This window comes from Wyeomyia smithii, chromosome 3 (genome assembly GCF_029784165.1).
Source record: "Wyeomyia smithii strain HCP4-BCI-WySm-NY-G18 chromosome 3, ASM2978416v1, whole genome shotgun sequence".
Taxonomy (NCBI): Eukaryota; Metazoa; Arthropoda; class Insecta; order Diptera; family Culicidae; genus Wyeomyia; species Wyeomyia smithii.
This window is the reverse complement of record NC_073696.1, coordinates 208,324,236-208,341,849: the sequence shown is the minus strand read 5'-3', so window position 1 is coordinate 208,341,849 and position 17,614 is coordinate 208,324,236. Positions and strand designations below refer to the sequence as shown.

At 38.2% G+C, this 17,614-nt stretch overlaps 1 protein-coding gene across 30 annotated transcripts in view; it reads right to left on the bottom strand.

Annotated features, from left to right (window-relative positions):
• LOC129727649 (voltage-dependent calcium channel type A subunit alpha-1-like) overlaps nucleotides 1–17,614 on the bottom strand; it is a 352,389-nt gene that overhangs the window by 34,916 nt on the left and 299,859 nt on the right. For 22 of the 30 annotated variants that reach the window (XM_055685666.1, XM_055685660.1, XM_055685663.1 and 19 more), the window contains 2 exons: nucleotides 362–477; nucleotides 145–302 (listed from right to left, as the gene is read on the bottom strand). In XM_055685666.1, coding sequence (XP_055541641.1) covers nucleotides 145–302; nucleotides 362–477 — 274 coding nt within the window. Of the gene's footprint in view, nucleotides 1–144; nucleotides 303–355; nucleotides 478–4,808; nucleotides 4,815–11,957; nucleotides 13,565–13,789; nucleotides 14,009–17,614 lie in introns of those variants that run through there. The other 8 variants (XM_055685668.1, XM_055685673.1, XM_055685683.1 and 5 more) reach the window with 7 other exon arrangements.

The following is a 17,614-nucleotide window of genomic DNA, read 5'->3' as shown; positions in this document are numbered from 1 at the left end:
AAGAGAGGTAACCAAGTAAGGATATACACAGTTGTCGTCTGTTGTTGCTTTTCTGATTGGTTAAAGATATTGCACAACACCAACACCAACATCGAAACAATCTGGGCCTGACTGGGGCTAAAGTATGAATTTTTAATGAAATACCTCGGTTGTGCCTGTGGGCGTAGCCGAAATGATGCCTACCGCGTCTGTGCTCTTCCTTTTGAATTTCGACGACGTTTGATACCGTGTCCGAGAAGCCTATATCGTGCTGGTGATGCCGCCGTCGCGGGCTTGGCGTTCGCACCAGTGGCGATTCTCTCCTAGAAAATTAATTTCAGTCAAGCAACTATCGATAGCAATAACCGAAATAGCTACTCACCTCAAACTGGGCGACCTTCGATGCCCATTCTGGAACACATGGCCCGGGTGCAGATGGCCATCGTCAGCACCTGTCAGTGACTCCAGCGACGGCTGCCGGGAAACATCCTGTAGCTCCTGCGGAGTTCGAAATGCCCGATGGAAATTTCATGTAAAGAAAGCCGCGTGATTGAGAACACGAAACGGACAAAAAGAGACAAGACAGAGAAAGGACGGAAAAAGAGAAAACGGAGAACAGAGAGAGAACGAAACGGGAAAGACAATAGGCAATTGGTTAAAATATGCTACGCTAGCTTTCGGTTGGTTTTCAACCAAGATTACGTCCTATTAAAAGCTATTTATGATAATCCTAGGGACAAGACTACTTTCACTACAGATAAATCATTGCTACTCGTAAAATTGTATTCCGGTTCGTTTCTTTTTTTTTCTTCGTTTGATAGATGGAATCGCTAGTAATGTTAACGCTGGCCACTGTGGTACTTGGTAAGAAATTTCAATTTTCATTTGTAACTTAACTTAAAAACCAATATGTAAATTTTGTGTGTTCGCTGACTTTGTCCTATATTTAGATTCGCCTGGAATGTCGTAATCGATTGAACGGATGTACCATGAATATATGATTCATACATGAGAGTGTACCGTTTTTAGTGTTTCATACTATGTGAAAAGTGTCTGTGAACTTTTGATTACATTTACTTGGATATACAATTACAGCTGTGACATGCAGAACTGGCAACGTATTGATTAAGAAAAGCCAAACAGTTGTACACTGCGTTGAGATAAAAAGCAGCGGCTTGAGAACATGCATGAGAGGCAGAGGAGTTGTTGAGAGAGCAAAAAACCTACCAATAATGTCAGATTAGGAAAAAAGGCACAGAGCAGAGGAGCTTTTGTGTTACTTACCACCATATTTCATTGCTAAAATCTATTCTACTAAAGGAGAAAGGATTTGGAAACACGAGGGGAAGGGTATGTTCTATTCTACAAATGTTTGATTGTGAGAATGAAAGTTTTTCTCCTTTTAGAGATCGGTCTTGTAAACATTTTTTGTTGTCTTCTATCCTCAAGAAGTTTGACATTACGAAACAGAAAGTCAATTCGATAATCAAAAAAATAATTTTCAATTCAATTTTTCAGAAGACTATGAGAAAAACCCGTTTCTATCGTTTGTTGCCTTCATCTATTCTAGGCCTAGACTAACAACACAAGAGGTAAATTTTGTAGAAAAAATATCCCAAAGCCCCGCAGTTTAGCACTTCATAATACCAGCCAATTTGAATGAAACGATTCTCAGGTTGTGTAGAGAATGATTGATCCTGAACGAAGATCAGGACCCCCGCCACCGCGTTTTCAAACATTCAAGTTTTAAAGATCTTTTTTCCTTGAATCACTCTTTTCCGCTTTTAATTGTAAAAATGGATGCAGTGAAAGCATAAAGAGTGAAGCCTTCAATACCTTGATAGATGTATTTTTCATTGCACCCGTTGTTGAAACAGTGACCAGCAGTTGAAGTTTTTCGTTGATTCTTGGTTTTTATCTTGAACAACTTTTTCTTTCGATGTTGGCCATTAGACCAGCATAGGTCGTTCTGGGCCTTACAATAAATAAATAAATCCAATGAGGCATTGCATGGAAAATAGGTGAAACAAAAAATTTCTTTTCTGGCATATCAGCTCCGATTTCGCCGAAACTTTTCATGGTTGTTCTTTTTTGATAAAAAGGTCATTTTATGATGTCGGTTCTTCATGTAAACTCGCGACTGCTGTTTCAAAAAAGCCTATCCAAAATGGTGACTGATGGATAAAAATTTCTGTTTTAGAAAAACAGCTTGTATGATTGAAATGGTGTCTTCAGCAATGTTGTAGGTAATAAAATTGCAATTCTGGAAAAAATATAAACACTGGCAATTTTTGACGTTGGACTAACGTCTATATCGAAGTTAGGCGCCTGAACTTGAAAATCTTGTAATTCAATCCGCGAAAACTAGGGAAAGGTGGTCAGGTTTTGAGCGCTTATATATCTATCATTTCTCTTCTGAATATCGAGGTTTTGGCATCAACCGATCAGAAATTCTTTTACGATTTAATTTATATGACAAAAACAACCTATTGTTAAAGATATACTATTGGAAAATTGGCGAATAACTTCGACTGTCTAAAACATACCTCTCTTCCCAAGCACAGCCGACACTAACGTATACAATCTATCTCTTTTTTTTTATTCTCGCTTATTTCCGTCGGTCTAGTACCGCCACTGTTGTTGTGCCAATAACCGACGCCCGGGAGGCGACTCCACCCAGGACCCTAACTAACGACCCGTTGATTAACGGACCGGCGCCAACGGATTTACTTCCTCATGCGATGGAAGGCGTAATCCCAGAGATTTTTCGCCTCAGAAAATCTCCCGGTGTCGGCTAGGAATGAATCTAGACCAGTTGGGTTGGTTGTGAGTGGATCACGCCACCCCACAACCATCAACACCTATGTCGGCGTGGGGATTCGAACCCAGGCGTCGAGCGTGGTTGTCGGAGACGTTACCAACCACGCTAGGCCCCCGACTATATACAATCTATCTGACTTTGTAAACGATTTGTTGTTGTTGATTTACTCGAGGTCACTGTCTCCGATGCTTTTTGACTTTCCTTACCATTTCCTATTCTTTTAAACTCCTCCTTCTTTCAAATAACTGACGAGAGCTTGATATAAAAGGTACAATTCAAACATTTGACCCCATCATGTTCATTCCTATACTGTACCGGTATCATGCACGCGCCATCGAATTAAAATTCGCATTCGTTCATTGACCTGCAAAGCGGACGGTTCTTTCCGGAACAGCAGAAAGCGTGTGATAGCATATATTGGTCACTTATATAGGCGCACACCATAGAATTAAATTTCTCATCCGTTCGTATGTATAGATTGCGTTAGCACGTGTGTGGGTAGCTATAGTGGGTGTTTATCGAAGATTTAGTATTTTCTCGTTTATTCATTACCACTTAAAAAAAAATTAAAACGCCTAAACGAACACGGTTGTAAATACAACTCTATAGCAGCGATTTAAACTTCTTCATCCAGTTTTATTCATCGAGGAAAAATTACTGCCGATAAATGATCAACACTTATTTGCTAGAAATTTCATTTAGATAAAAAAAGATTCCTTTAAGTACCGTAAAATATCGGTAGAGTACCATAAATTATTGGTGAAGTTTTCTCAATGAACTGAACATACATTTATTTTCGTTTTTGTTTCTCGGTGCGCGGTTTTGTTTTTGTTTCTCGTACACAAAGAAAAAACAAACTTGTATCTATCGTGAAAAATAACAAAACATTTAGAAATACTCTAAATCATAATTAAAGAAGGTAATATATTTTCCTGTCACTCGCCAAAACCTTGATAACAACTACACAAAAAGCGTGTAATTGAGTTCTTGCTTTTTATGTTATTGTAATAAACGTAGTTTCTCAAAGTAAATGAAATCATAAGCTGGGCTGGAGCTAACCTAGCATGAGTTTTATCGGTTTTATATCAAACAATTTCCAATCTTTGAATTTCCGCTTGAATCGTTCTGGTTAAGATCCATGTTCAGATAACTTTGTTGAGTTTGCTTTTTGTTAAGATAGGAAAATTTTACCCAATTCGCTAAATTAAATGATTGTCTTGGTAGAGCAGCTACGAACAAATGTTTTTCTGAAGTGACAGCGCCAATATACAAGATCCATTCTTAGAGTATATGTTATTATTTAAAACTCTTCAACGTCTCAGCATTTAGTAATGCACTGCTGAATAAAATTGCAGATAATACTAGAGTTACAATTCCGTCCACTATTTGTTTTAATGGAATATGAAAATACCGTAGTCCAACGTCTTGCGGTCGCGTCTACGATACCGTCTGCCGGGGTGAGATTAAGCCACGGGGGTGAGATTGAGCCAAAACGGGAAATGTTTGTGTGTTAAATTACTTGAGATTTCCAAAACCTAATACCTCAAATTCAATACTTTATGAAACATGACATATTTATTCACAACTTAAAATATGGATAATATCAGTGAACTGTTTCGCTTAAAGAATGTTTCAGAGTACAGGGTGAAAAACATGGGCAAATAACGTTATCCAAAAATGTCCCAGGAAAACCAACCCGATCAAGAAATCACATCAACTTACTGCTCAGTTGGTACGTTAGGATGTCGTCTCCAATGTGTTGAGGAAATATTATGCATTGAGCCTGTGCCGGCTTAGAAAATAATGTTTCTCCAAACTGTACACTTTTCGAGTCCTTTTGGGGTGAGATTGTGCCAAGCTATATTGGACGGCACAGTGTGCGGAATTCACATTCACCACAAAATTATATCAGTATACACCAAAACACTTGCATTGTTTACATAGGGTATGTTTTTTTCCCACAGCATAAGGTATGTTGTCTAGCTATGGTATTCTTTGAAATAATGACTAAAAGCTTGAGAAGCTTACTGTTCTCAATTATTAGATGGAAATTTTCAATGATTGATATTACTTATGGAATGTAACAAAATTTTGTACACCAATTCTATATAAACTGATGACTTTTAAAGCGAAGAAGGAGGGTTGTGGGTTCGTTTCCAGAAGTTTTGAGATCTCCAATGGAATATACAGTTGTCAATGACACATAATAATTGAAACGAAAAGTCTTCTCAAATTTCATGTCCTAACGTTTAACCTTTTTAGGCTACCTGGAGACGCCACTATGTGTATAGAGACTGTCTATAAGCCACGTTCTCATAACTAATTACTCTATGTATCAATTTGATCCAGCCATACATTTTTCTATAATTTATATGAAACATAGTTTCTGATCAACCCCCTAAAGCCCGTTAATAGTCCACGTTGTTTATGGTCGTCCCTATACTTACTGTTTTATCATGTTAGTCATGTGGATTATTCGTAGACACACTACTGTTCTTTTAACAGGTGTTAGATTCAACTTTTTGTTTTTGGCACAATCTCACCCCATAGAAGGGGTGAGATTGAGCCAAAGTTCATGTATTTTTAGCAAAATTATAGTTTATTGTAACTTAACCATATTTTTTGTCGTTGTTAACAAAACATTCTAGAATGCATTGGTGTATTTTTGATCGAATTCTTTGCTTAAATGTGTGCGTTACAAGTTTGAGAACAAAAAAGCATCATTTTTTGGCACAATCTCACCCCGGATGACGGTACCCTCCTACTTTTTCTCTGTGTGGACTCATTACTGCGACCAAAGACGTTTGATTCATTGTGATATTCCCCAGGTGTTTTTTCTATACCCCACTTCATACTAAAGGGTGATTTTTTTTTTGCTATTTGGTTTTTCGTGTATTCAGATTTGACAGTTCACGCGGGAATTCTGACAGCTGTCAAAGTCTAATGTACTCTGTTTGGTTTGCCATTTCACCATGAACAGACTTACGCGCGTTGTTCAGCTTACAAATAATCGAATTTTATTACCAAAGTTCGTCCTCTGTGAAAAATGTTTTTCGCGCATTACGACCATTTTATGGTCCTCATAATCGACCTACTGAGCAAGCTATTCAAGATATTGTGACGAAATTTCAAACCAGTTTTACTCTATTGGACATAAACCCACCAACACGTATACATAGAGTGCGTACAGAAGAAAATATTGCTGCCGTATCAGCCAGTGTAGTGGAAGACCGTGAAATGTCAATTCGACGTCGTTCGCAGCAATTGGGCTTGTGTTATTCGATTACATGGAAGATTTTACGAAAGGATCTTGGTGTAAAGCCTTACAAAACACAGCTCGTACAAGAATTGAAGCCGAACGACTTGCCGCAGCGTCGAATTTTTGGTGAATGGGCCTTAGAACAACTTGCCGAAAATACACTGTTTTACCGAAAAATTGTGTTCAGTGACGAAGCACATTTCTGGTTAAATGGGTATGTTAATAAGCAAAATTGCCGCATTTGGATCGAAGAGCAACCAGAGGCAATACAAGAATCGCCAATGCACCCAGAAAAATGCACGGTTTGGTGCGGTTTACATGCTGGAGGCATCATTGGTTCGTACTTCTTCAAAGATGATCAAAATCGCAACGTTACGGTCAATGGCGCTCGCTATCGCGCGATGATTTCTGTTTTTTTGCCGGAAATGGAAGAGCTGGGTCTTGTTGACATGTGGTTTCAGCAAGACGGAGCAACGTGCCACACATCGCGCGAATCAATGGACATATTGCCGAATGAGTTCGGTGAGCAATTCATCTCACGAAATGGACCGGTGAATTGGCTGAGATCATGCGATTTAACACCGCTAGATTATTTTTTGTGGGGCTACGTTAAGTCTCTCGTCTATGCGGATAAGCCAACAACAATTCCAGCCTTGGAAGACAACATTACACGCGTTATTCGCGAGATACCAGCCGAAATGCTCAAAAAAGTGACCCAAAATTGGACTTTTCGTAAGGACCATTTAAAACGTAACCGTGGCCAACATTTGAATGAAATTATCTTTAAAAAGTAAATGGCATAAACCAATTTATCGGCTCAAATAAAGATTTCATACAGTTTTGTAATTTTAATGCGTTTTTTTTAAGAAAAACCAAATTCTTAAAAAATCACCCTTTATTTGCAGTATCACTTTAGAAGTATGTGATACGCTAACCATTTATATCGGTGCTTTTGTGAGAGGTGTAAGCTTACTACTACTACGACTACTACTGCCACCCTACCAATATCACAAAAATACAACTTCCTGGAGTAAGACTTCACCTGATTCTCTGGCCAGGTTTCTTGCACAGCGCCTCACAATCACAATTCCCTGAATGCTAAACCTCTGGTAAGTTTTATTATAGGTAAGTCCTATATTTTGATAATTGGAAGGAGCCTAATCGAAACTTCGTTCCTCCAGCCAATATCACGTCATAAATATAATTCCCTGAGGAAGAACTATTGTACGTTACTCAGACCAGCTAATTATAAGAGGGCTTTTTTGACGTAGAATAACGTCTTGCGGCTACATATGCAGGGGTTTAATTTGGATACAGGAATCAAATTTCAAAAACCGAAAACATCGAGACCGTCGCGAAAATTGTCCACTTTTAAACGTTTTAAACTCAGCCAGTTTCCAACCGTGACGAACAAAGAAAAGCCGGATTACAATTTCGGGCTAATAGCGCTGGGCGCGTTGATACTTAGGCACCTGCCTGTCTGGCGGCTGTTATGGAGTTTCTGGTAGTTGCAGAATTATTGGAAATGGCAGGCAAGACAGGCAAGAGAAAATAGGAGAACTAGATCATCGGTGAAGGGTTATCCGGAATAATGATGATTGAACAAACTTGCCAGTGTTGTTACTGTTGTGGAATATAATAGGGGAACTGCTCCATTATTCATCTCATTAAGCCGATATTCTGAAGAATGCACGGATTAAACACCAAATTTTCACGAAATCATTAAACAAATAAACTAAATATGCTTACGTACTCTTATGGAATCGTTCAGCATTGTATACTTAGTAAAATTAGGTAGCTTTATCCTGAATTTTGTAAAACAAACCATTGTTCACAACGCTTCCATATCCATCTTTAAACTTGAATCACTGCTCAATTATTCATCTCACGACGTCCCCATATTCATCACACTGTTAATCATGAATGAATCACATTATCATGAATGAACGTAGCCGCAGCCCGTAGTAGTAGGTTACCTAGATATCCGCTGTTGTTGTTTACGTGCAAAATTGGTAACCTAGGTAACCACTGCAGTGCTGTCGCTTTATGTCAATTATGTCGGAATAATTCAACATTTTCAGTATGATTTTTTCGTATTAACAGAAACTGATTTGGCAACTTTTGATGTTCCTCAACGCAGTTAAAACAGATATAAATACATACAGTTGAAATTGAGGAATTGTAGAAATTCATCTCATATATTTCTGCTAATTCAAGCTTGTTTTAGGTAATTTGAGGTGAACATTTCAAAGATTAAAGCATTCTTAGTGTAGTGTTTAGTGATTAAAATAAAAAGTGGTCCGCTAGTGATTAAAAAAACTCTGGTTGGCTGCTGAACGAGTCCCGTTGTAGCCGTATATAACAATACGCGGATTTTGTTTTCTGAGGTAGATGATTGAATTAAATGAGTTTTCGAGTGCAGATGCCCGACTATAATATCAGATTTAGAGCTTTTAAGTGAGTTTTTGAGGATTATACTTTATGAGGAATCTGAAGTGAACTAAGAAGAATCCATTCCATAGATTAGCAGATTGGTTTTAGAAGAACATATGCGTTTTTACCTGTTTTCAATTGTATTTTCATGTTGTATGAGATTAATATATAAGCTGAGATGAATAATGGAACAGTTTTTCTAGCACCTTTTGGTGCTCTACGTTTATGTCATTGAAGTAGTTAAGACTTTTCAGCATTTGCAAGGCAAGGAAAATTCAACATTGCCTCAATAACGTGTTGGTGGCTTTGAGAAGGGCCGGTTGTAATTTATACTTGTTCTCGTGCTGGATGGTAGCAGATAACAGAAATGCAGCACTTACGTTATTGCGTCTCTAAACAAATGGTTACAGTTTGACATCACAGCAGAATTTCGACCTTCATACTCATGTATACCATCGGTAATATTAAACACGCAACAATCTGCTTACGTTCGACATGGGAACGGGAACATTGTCTCCCTTCAAGCCGCAACGTTACACGATACAATGTTATTTTGTTGCCCAGGCTTGTAAACGGTCACCATTTTCATTTGATCTCGCTTCCTTAGCGTGCGTCATAGTCGGCTTTTGCTCGTAAATGTAAAATAACCAAACCATCGCCGCTCAGCTCACAGAGAGAAAAGGATAGTCAAACGACACTCGCGTATCAAAGAGATGCACACTGTCAATCGTTTAGCGATGTTATTTCGGCCTATTTCTGGCTACTTCTTTCATTTATGTTGAGAAATATTATTACTAGGTCAATAATATAAATAATTTCCAGAATACACGCACTCAACGTGCGTAATTCTCATTTCTAGAAAAAATGTCAAAATACGTTTGAGGAAAATAACGTCGCGATGGCGATACTCATTTGACATGTTTGTTTAAGAATGTATTCAGACAGCGAGCCTTGGTAGCGTCAGAGGAAGAAGAAGACGATTATCGCAGTGAAAAGTGGTTCTACCGTGACTATTTCGAAGCCTATTGTTGCCTTTATGAGAGCTCTATCGGTCCGGCTCGACAGAATGTCCACAAGAAATCATTTCTTGTACATCCGTTTTATGAAACTAAGACAAACTGTGGGAACTTTAAATTGAGGCGGAGCTATTCAGAAAATAGTTCTGAACCAGAATAAAATGAGAATTATTTTTTGTACATTAGTTTCGCGACATACGAAATAAAATTTTTCGAACGTTGGAGAATGGTATAACTGGATATAAAGAAGTCACGCCTCTATTTCCTGTTATATCATTCTCAAACGTTCGAAAAAATTATTATGTCAGAGCGGACATCGCACGCCATCTGCATTGAACCATGAAGCATTTTTGCGATAATTGAATGAAAATTGCATTGCCGTATTCAAGGCTACTACATGTATTTGGAAGAGCATAATGAATGGTTATTATTAAACTGCAACTGTGGTTTGATGCTGCTGCAAATGCACAGCAGTGTGATGTTTATTACGATTCGTTGATACTGTGCATAACCGGCGAAATATACGAAACAAATCCGATTTCAAACAGAAAGGTTCGGCACGTTCTGCTCACGATGCTGAATCCGTTTTAGAAAATTCACAACACTTCATTAACAAGGATGTAACGTCTTGAAGAAGACGGTTCTAGTTTGACATCAAAGCAGAATTTCGACCTTCATACTCATGTCTACCATCGGTAAAATCAAATACGCAACATCCTGCTTACATTCGACACGGAAACGGGAACATTGTCTCCTTTCAAGCCGCAACACGACACGATACAATGTTATAGTGTTGCCTTAATGAAAGCTCTAACGGTCCGGCTCGACAGATTTGATTCGATTTGATTTTTTTAACCAGAATAACATTAGATTCATTATGTCAGAGCGGATACCGCACGCGATTATGAAGAATTTATGAATTAATTAATACAATATCTTTTCATTTTTCTTTCAACAAATTCAACTTAAGCACATCGATAAGTGCGCTTTTGACGTAGAATCGACGTCTTACTGCAACATATATAGAAGTACAAATTGGAAAACCGAAGACATCTGGAGAGCGTCACGAAAATTGCCCATTGTAAAATATTTTAAACTCAGTCAGATGGATTTTGTTCATTTTCAAAGCAAAAATAATATACGAAAAAAAAAAAACGAAAATATATACCGTTTCACATTGATTGATTACCCCAATCGTGTGTATTTCGGAACCTATTGCAAATGAATTTATTGACATAAGACAGGCTGTCGTAATTCTACGTTAACCTTGCGGTCGTGTCTTATAAACAACGTCTTCAACTATTTTTGTTGGCCAAATGGCCTGATTCTACTAAGTTTTGAGCCCACGACCTTCCGCTTGTCAAAGCGGACTCTGTAACCTTGCGTCTACGATGTTCCCCATTGAGTTAGTTGATGGCTGGCTAATGGTTGGTGAACAGCTGGACAGAGTGGTACCGATAGGGATACGAGCAACCAAGGGAAGATCAGACACATGAGATTAGTCCAAAACATTTTGCATTTAATTATGACTCTGGTTTCATTCACATGCATTCGGTTCTGCGTTATTGGCACCAGCGTCAATAACTTCCGCGGCAACAAGGCTCGCTATTGGCTGTTTCGGTTGCTGACGATTTTTAGGGATGCACGAGCCGTTGATACGCACCGGCTCGCGAAAGTAAAGAACGGTTTTTTGAGCGCCTCGAAACAGATCGTTCGCCCGAAGCCGAAGTTTACCGAGACATTACGATTTTTGTGTATATGATACATATTCTGATTTTGATCTCTGTCAATGAATTCCTTGTACATCTTTTGCGTTATGCGTATCACGCATTGGGTGTGCGAAGTCAGAGCAAATTCTGTGCGAATTGAAAGGACACATTGGATGATTAAAGCTTGAACTTTTGCGTGAAGAGATAGCACTTTTTCAGTGGTAGTAAAATCGAAATTTCTCCGAGTATTTTGCTCATTGAACAAGAAAACAGCTATCAAATGCCTTCTATACCTATACCTTTTTCCTACATAACTTCATTGTGTCTTACTACCATTCGTCTAGAGCACGTGGTGTTGATTTTGAAAACAGCTCAAAATTAGGGCGAGAGCTGTGTGGTTGAAAGCGGATGCGCACAATACTCATTAGGGTGGTTCAAGGTTGTAAAAAGTAGGTTACTTTATACAAATCGTTATAGAAATTTAAAATGCAACACGCCAAGCAAAGTCACTTGTAATTTACTTTTGATAAGTTTAGGGTTTCTGAGGGTTCAATGGAATCAATAAAGTTTTGGTCTTAGCTATCAAATTTTAACATTTCTATATGACGATGAACCGCTTTAATACTGATAACCAAGCAACGACATCTAGTTCTGATGTAAGGCCGATACAAATATCATTTTCATTTCATGTCACCCCCCCCCATCCCTTCAAAAATGTTGAAAATTTGAAGAAAAAAAAGTTCATACCCTTTTGTTAATATTATTGACTTTTCGACAGCGTATATGCTTAATTTAGCAAAAACAAGTTCAGTTACAGTGAAAGTGTTATCAAAAGACATGCCAAATGATTAATAATGATAATAATGTGGTATTTTTCAACGCACTTTTGCATACAAGTTACAAACGTCGTAACCTGCACACAATTTTGTATGGAAGCTATTCCATTTTTTTCTTCTCAGTGTTATTTATTTTTTGCCCTCCCCTTAGCTAACTTTGATAACCGTGGACATAAAAACTTTTTAAAATTTGTATCAGCCTAATTGGAAAAATCGATAGTTTCTTCAAATCTCACTGGGGTGATTTATTATCAGAAATTAGCAACGGTGTCCCATTGATTAAAAAGGTCAACGTCTCAAATTTCTGACGGAGAATCTGGCATTGATTATGCGCAATAGTTAGTTGAAAGAAAACGATACGCATATGGCCAAGAAAAAGATGTTCTTTCATCAAGACAGCGCTCCTAGTTATTTTGCACGTGATACGACTCTCGCGATATTTCTGAAGAGTGGTTTCAATAGCAGATCTTTTGTTCCAATTCATAATCATGGACGAAACATAGGATCACTACTTCGCAAAAGACAAAAAAATAATCAAAATAATTGACGGAACGGGTGACAATCACCTTCGGGGAGTTCCGTACGCTGGAAAGTTAATGACATCGGTTTTCTGCGATGTGCGTGAGATATTTGTCATTCATTATCAAACAGTGAAACAATGCTGGGCAAGTATTATGCGACCTTGTAGAGAATTTGAATGACATGAAGCCGTATTTGGTAATAAGAAAAAAAATGTTTTATCAAGACTAATAAACGAGTTTTTAATGTTTTTAGGGGAATGCTTCAAATGTATGAGCAATGAAAAGTGTACATAAAAAATTGGTGGTAAAAGTTGGTTGACCATTGAGAGAAAGCGTTTCATCCAAATCAGAGATTTTGAAGTGCTGGGCTTTGATTTTTTTTACTGTAGAAATTGAATAAACTGTTCAGGTTGCTCAGAACTACACACAAATAGTTCAATATCAGCATACGAAAAATGTTCAACACGAAAGTTTAGTGATTCCCACAACACAGTTTTTCTGGTGGACGTACAAATTGTTTTACGATTTGCTGTAATAAGTTCTATGTGGCACAGTGTAGTGGTGTATTAATTCAACGGTAACAGAATAACGAATCTTGACTCCCAAGTTACAAGCAGCCGTAGCTCAGTTCCCCCGGTTCCCCACAATTGCTGTGTCTAAATCTAGTCTAATCATCAAACAAATCCAAACTGTGGAACCTAGTGTTCCAGTCTACGGCTTCACCGAGGCAGCAGCAGAGAATTGACGCCATTTCGCAGCGTATGTCATCGTTGTAACAATCGCTCGATCTTCTGTTTTTAGTAACGCCACAAATATCAACACAATTAACCAACACCAAACACATCAAAAACAGGGATTATATTGGTGGTTCAACAAAACATACACATGTAATCTCTCGCATAATAATATTTACGATAAACAGAAAAGGAGGCAACAAACGGACTTGTTTTACCAGTTATCAGCGTGAAATAACACTTCACCTTTCTGTTCCTAGAAATAAATCGTCGGTTCGAGAGAGAGAGAGAAAAAAAACGAGAAAAGAAATAGAGAAACAAATATAGATCGAATTGCAGTGAGCTAAATGCTTTTCGAAGAAAGATTAAACCAGAAGAATTACAGCTTTTCATGGAAATGTTACAACGTCTCGTCTAGTCCCAAACATGGTCAAATAAAAGACAGTTACAGAATGGCAAGAATACCAAGTGCCGAAGGGACCTACCTGAAGGAGCGCTTGCGCATGGTGGTTCGCCGAGCCAGACTGGCCAGAGTGCCCTCGTGTTCGCCCTCGTGGTTTCCATTGGGGGCCGGGACGTACAGCAGGTGCGTCTGCGAGTTGACACCTTCGCCGTTCTCGATACTCAGCGAACCGGTCCGCGAGCCGCCCGTCTTTTCGAGGGCGGCCATGTCCAGGATCGCGTTGAACAGCGACGGCTTCTATAGGAGGTTGCAGTTCGACGTTTTGGGTTTTTGCAGTGAAAATGTGAGATTTGCCGTTTGTTTTTTTTTGTTTGTTTGTGGTTGCATTTGCAGCCGAGGGTTGATGATGTGGATGTTATTTGGAGGATTTGTGCCGCGCACATTTGCCAGCAGTATGAACACGTGCATTTTTGGGGTGCAGTTTGGCCACAGGCACGGATGGTACGGATTTGTGACGTGGTTTTGTTTTTCAACATGATGACAGTTTATTTATGGTACAATTGAATGCAGAATTTTTTTACAGTAGATTGTTTGATGAAAGTTAGCGGAAGCAAGTTTTATTCGAAGCGAAAAACAAACAAATAGAATATATGAAATTGTTTAGAAATTTTAAATACATTATTTAATAGGTAAAGTTTATAGGAACTGCTTTTAACAGGCGGATGTGACAAATCAAGTAACCGCCTACGGATCAAAAGGCCACGAAGGTAAAACTTTTGCGCTGATTGTTGATTTATCACATTCCTTTGCAGTTGAAATCGACTATCAATTCAGATTATGGCATTGCAAACAGAGGATTTCAATTGCTGCTTTCGGGATTCAATCGTTTGTATTTACAGTTTAGTGTTTTTTATTGCGATTTAAGTGAAAAAAATGTAAGAAAAAATCGAAAAACCACAAAAAGTTGAAAATCCGAAGTTGTAAAACATGCGATTGAGAAACAATTCCAAAGTTCTATTCTAGTTGAAGGTATCAAAATCCAATTCACTCAACATGCAAATTAGGAATTCGAATTGACTTTTCGAAAAATGTATGTACAATATTTTGTTGTGATTTCTGATCGAATGTGGATATGATGTTGTATATTGGTTTGTGGTTGGTTTGGTTGTTGTTTTCTGTTACTATTAAAAAATGGCTAATCTGGGTTCTATGATAAGGAAACAAAAACGATTCGAGTTCTAACGTCGCTCTAGATGCTATCTATAATGGGACGGCACATAACTTAAGGGAAAATTTAAACTAAAATCTAACTAAAGGAAACTATGGAACTAAAATGCGTTGATCTATCTACTGTGGACTAGGGGTCATGATGCTATTGCAGATTAAATATAGGACAACTATTATCCAATTGGCTATTCGTTGCTTGAAAATTTCATTTTGTCAGTCCCTTTTCCAGTTCACAACGACTACCTGAATGGTTTTCTATATGCTAACTTTTATTTGAATCTGATTGAGCTTTATTTAGTTTCGTAGAAATACCCTCAATGTGTTGAGTTTGAGGACAGAAAGTAACTGATTGTTTCAACATGTGTACCTGTTATGTCAGATTTTATCCACCTTTTTGTGAACTGCAAACGTTTCAAACAAACTTTGCGAGTTGCGCGATTTTTTCTCGAAAGTCGCCATCGTGAATTTAATGGCGTCTGGCTTCTTTTAGTTCTGGAAATACACATATTGGTGGTGTTCGGCTATTTTAAAATCATTTCCCAAAACGGATTGTTGCCATTTTGAACCTCGAGGTCTACCACTAAACGAAATTTGAAGGTTAAATTTTTTTGGCACTCTAATAAGCATATTGGATGGTATTTGACCATCTTATTCGTTTCCCAGACACCGGAAACAAGGCTTGAGTTGTTTCAATGGTACAATAGTTAGCATCATAAAATTACCATTTTCTGCTTTAAAGCAGATGCAGAACGCGAATTTTCCGTTTGATTGCTGCAAGAATGAAGGGAATCTTTTGTAAACCAACCAAGTCATTTGAATTTGGACGTGTTTCGGTCCTTTGTACCGATTTATTTTCATTCAACATCTCTTTATATACGTTCCACAAAAAGATTGGAATCGCTTCATTGAGTATTGCAACACCCAGTTTGAATAGGGAAGCACTCCGAATAGCTTAGCATCAACTGGAATGGTCAGATTTAAGTCACTCTATCCCATGAGTCCGACAACCTAGAGAGTTGTGGTCTTTAGAAAATCAGTTCTGGAGGTCAAAAGCTTGTGATCGGCGGACAAAATGGTTTAAAAATCCGGCGCTAGTGAGCATATAGTTTCGAGTATTTTGAACATAATTTAACTTGTGAATCCAACCACCTAAAAGGTTGTGGATATCAGCAAAGTTGGAACAAGGGCTTTCAGTTGGAATACAGTTTGGTATGCAACTCAACTTCTATGTGGCGCTACTGTGCATATAGTTATGAGTATTTTGAACTCTATTTATCTCGTGAATTCAATCTCGTTAAAAAACTACTGTCTTCAGAAAAGTTGTTCATGAGATCACGGGTTTTTGGTTGTCTAATAGCTTAGACCGGATTTCTGTCACACTGTGGTGCATGCACTGTGGTGTGGTGCACATTAGTACATGAAAATTTCAGTATTCTCTACTTATTTCGTGAATTCCATCGTCTAGAAAGCTACAGTCTTCAATAAAGTTGTTATTTGTGGTTTTTGTTACCGTATAATTTTATTCCCTTTCGATGGTTGATTTTCTCGGTGATTCACCGAGAAAAATCAGCCACCCAAAGAGAATTCAATAAAGTTGGTCAGGAGGTCAGGGGCTTTTGATTTATGGACAATTTGGTTGTAAATCAGACCACTACTATCGTTGCAAAGCGAGCGAGGAGTCAAACCTTTTCACTCCTTTTTGCTTGAGAATGAAATGTGTGTTACGCTTCTCCAATTATTTCCACAAACACATCTCCGAGAAACTCTACGTTATTCACGCACGCACGCACATGTGCAGAAAGTTGCAGCGAATAAAATTTCTCAGCAAAAATTGAGAAATTTTTTCGCTGAACCGATTTGGTAGGAGTCTTTTGATCACAGGTTTTCAACACAATCAAATTGATACGAGATAAGATGAGGTTAAAACAGAAGAATTGTGTGCATACTAGCGCCACCCAGCGGTAGTATTGCGCACTAAACTGTTCACCAACCAGCAGCTGACCATCTGAACCTTCTGAATGGCTTTACTGAAACCCGTAACTTTATAGGAAATCGGAATCGTGAGATAAGTTAAGATCAAAAACCGACGAATTTCGTGATCATTAGCGCTACATAATGGCAGAATACTTCACTAAACTATTCATCAACCTTTGACCTTCAAACAACTTTTCTCAAGACCACACCTTTCTTGGAGGTCGGAATCGCGAGATGAATTATAATCAAAATACGAGGCAATGTGTCAACACTAGCGCCTCATTGCGAAATTTCGCGCTAAGCTGTCTATCAACAAGAAGCCCGGTTATCTTCTGAACAACTTTGGTGAAGACAGCAACTTTTTAGAGGTAGGAAACGCGAGATAAGTTAAGGTTCGAATACGAAGCATTGTGGCCACTTTAGTGACATAAAGTGGCAGAATTCAGATACCTTATTATCAATTTTGGTGAAGAATGCAACTTTCTAGAAAATTGGAATTGTGAGAAAATTCAAGGTCAAAATACGACAAATTTCGTATTCACTAACGTCACATAGCGACAGAACTTTGCACTAGGCTATTTATCAACGAAAACCCCTTGACCTTTTCCTTGGAGGTCGGAAACACGAAATAAGTGAGGGTCCAAATACGAAGCATTCATTGTGCATGGTGGCAGAGTTCTGCATAAAACTATTCATCATCCA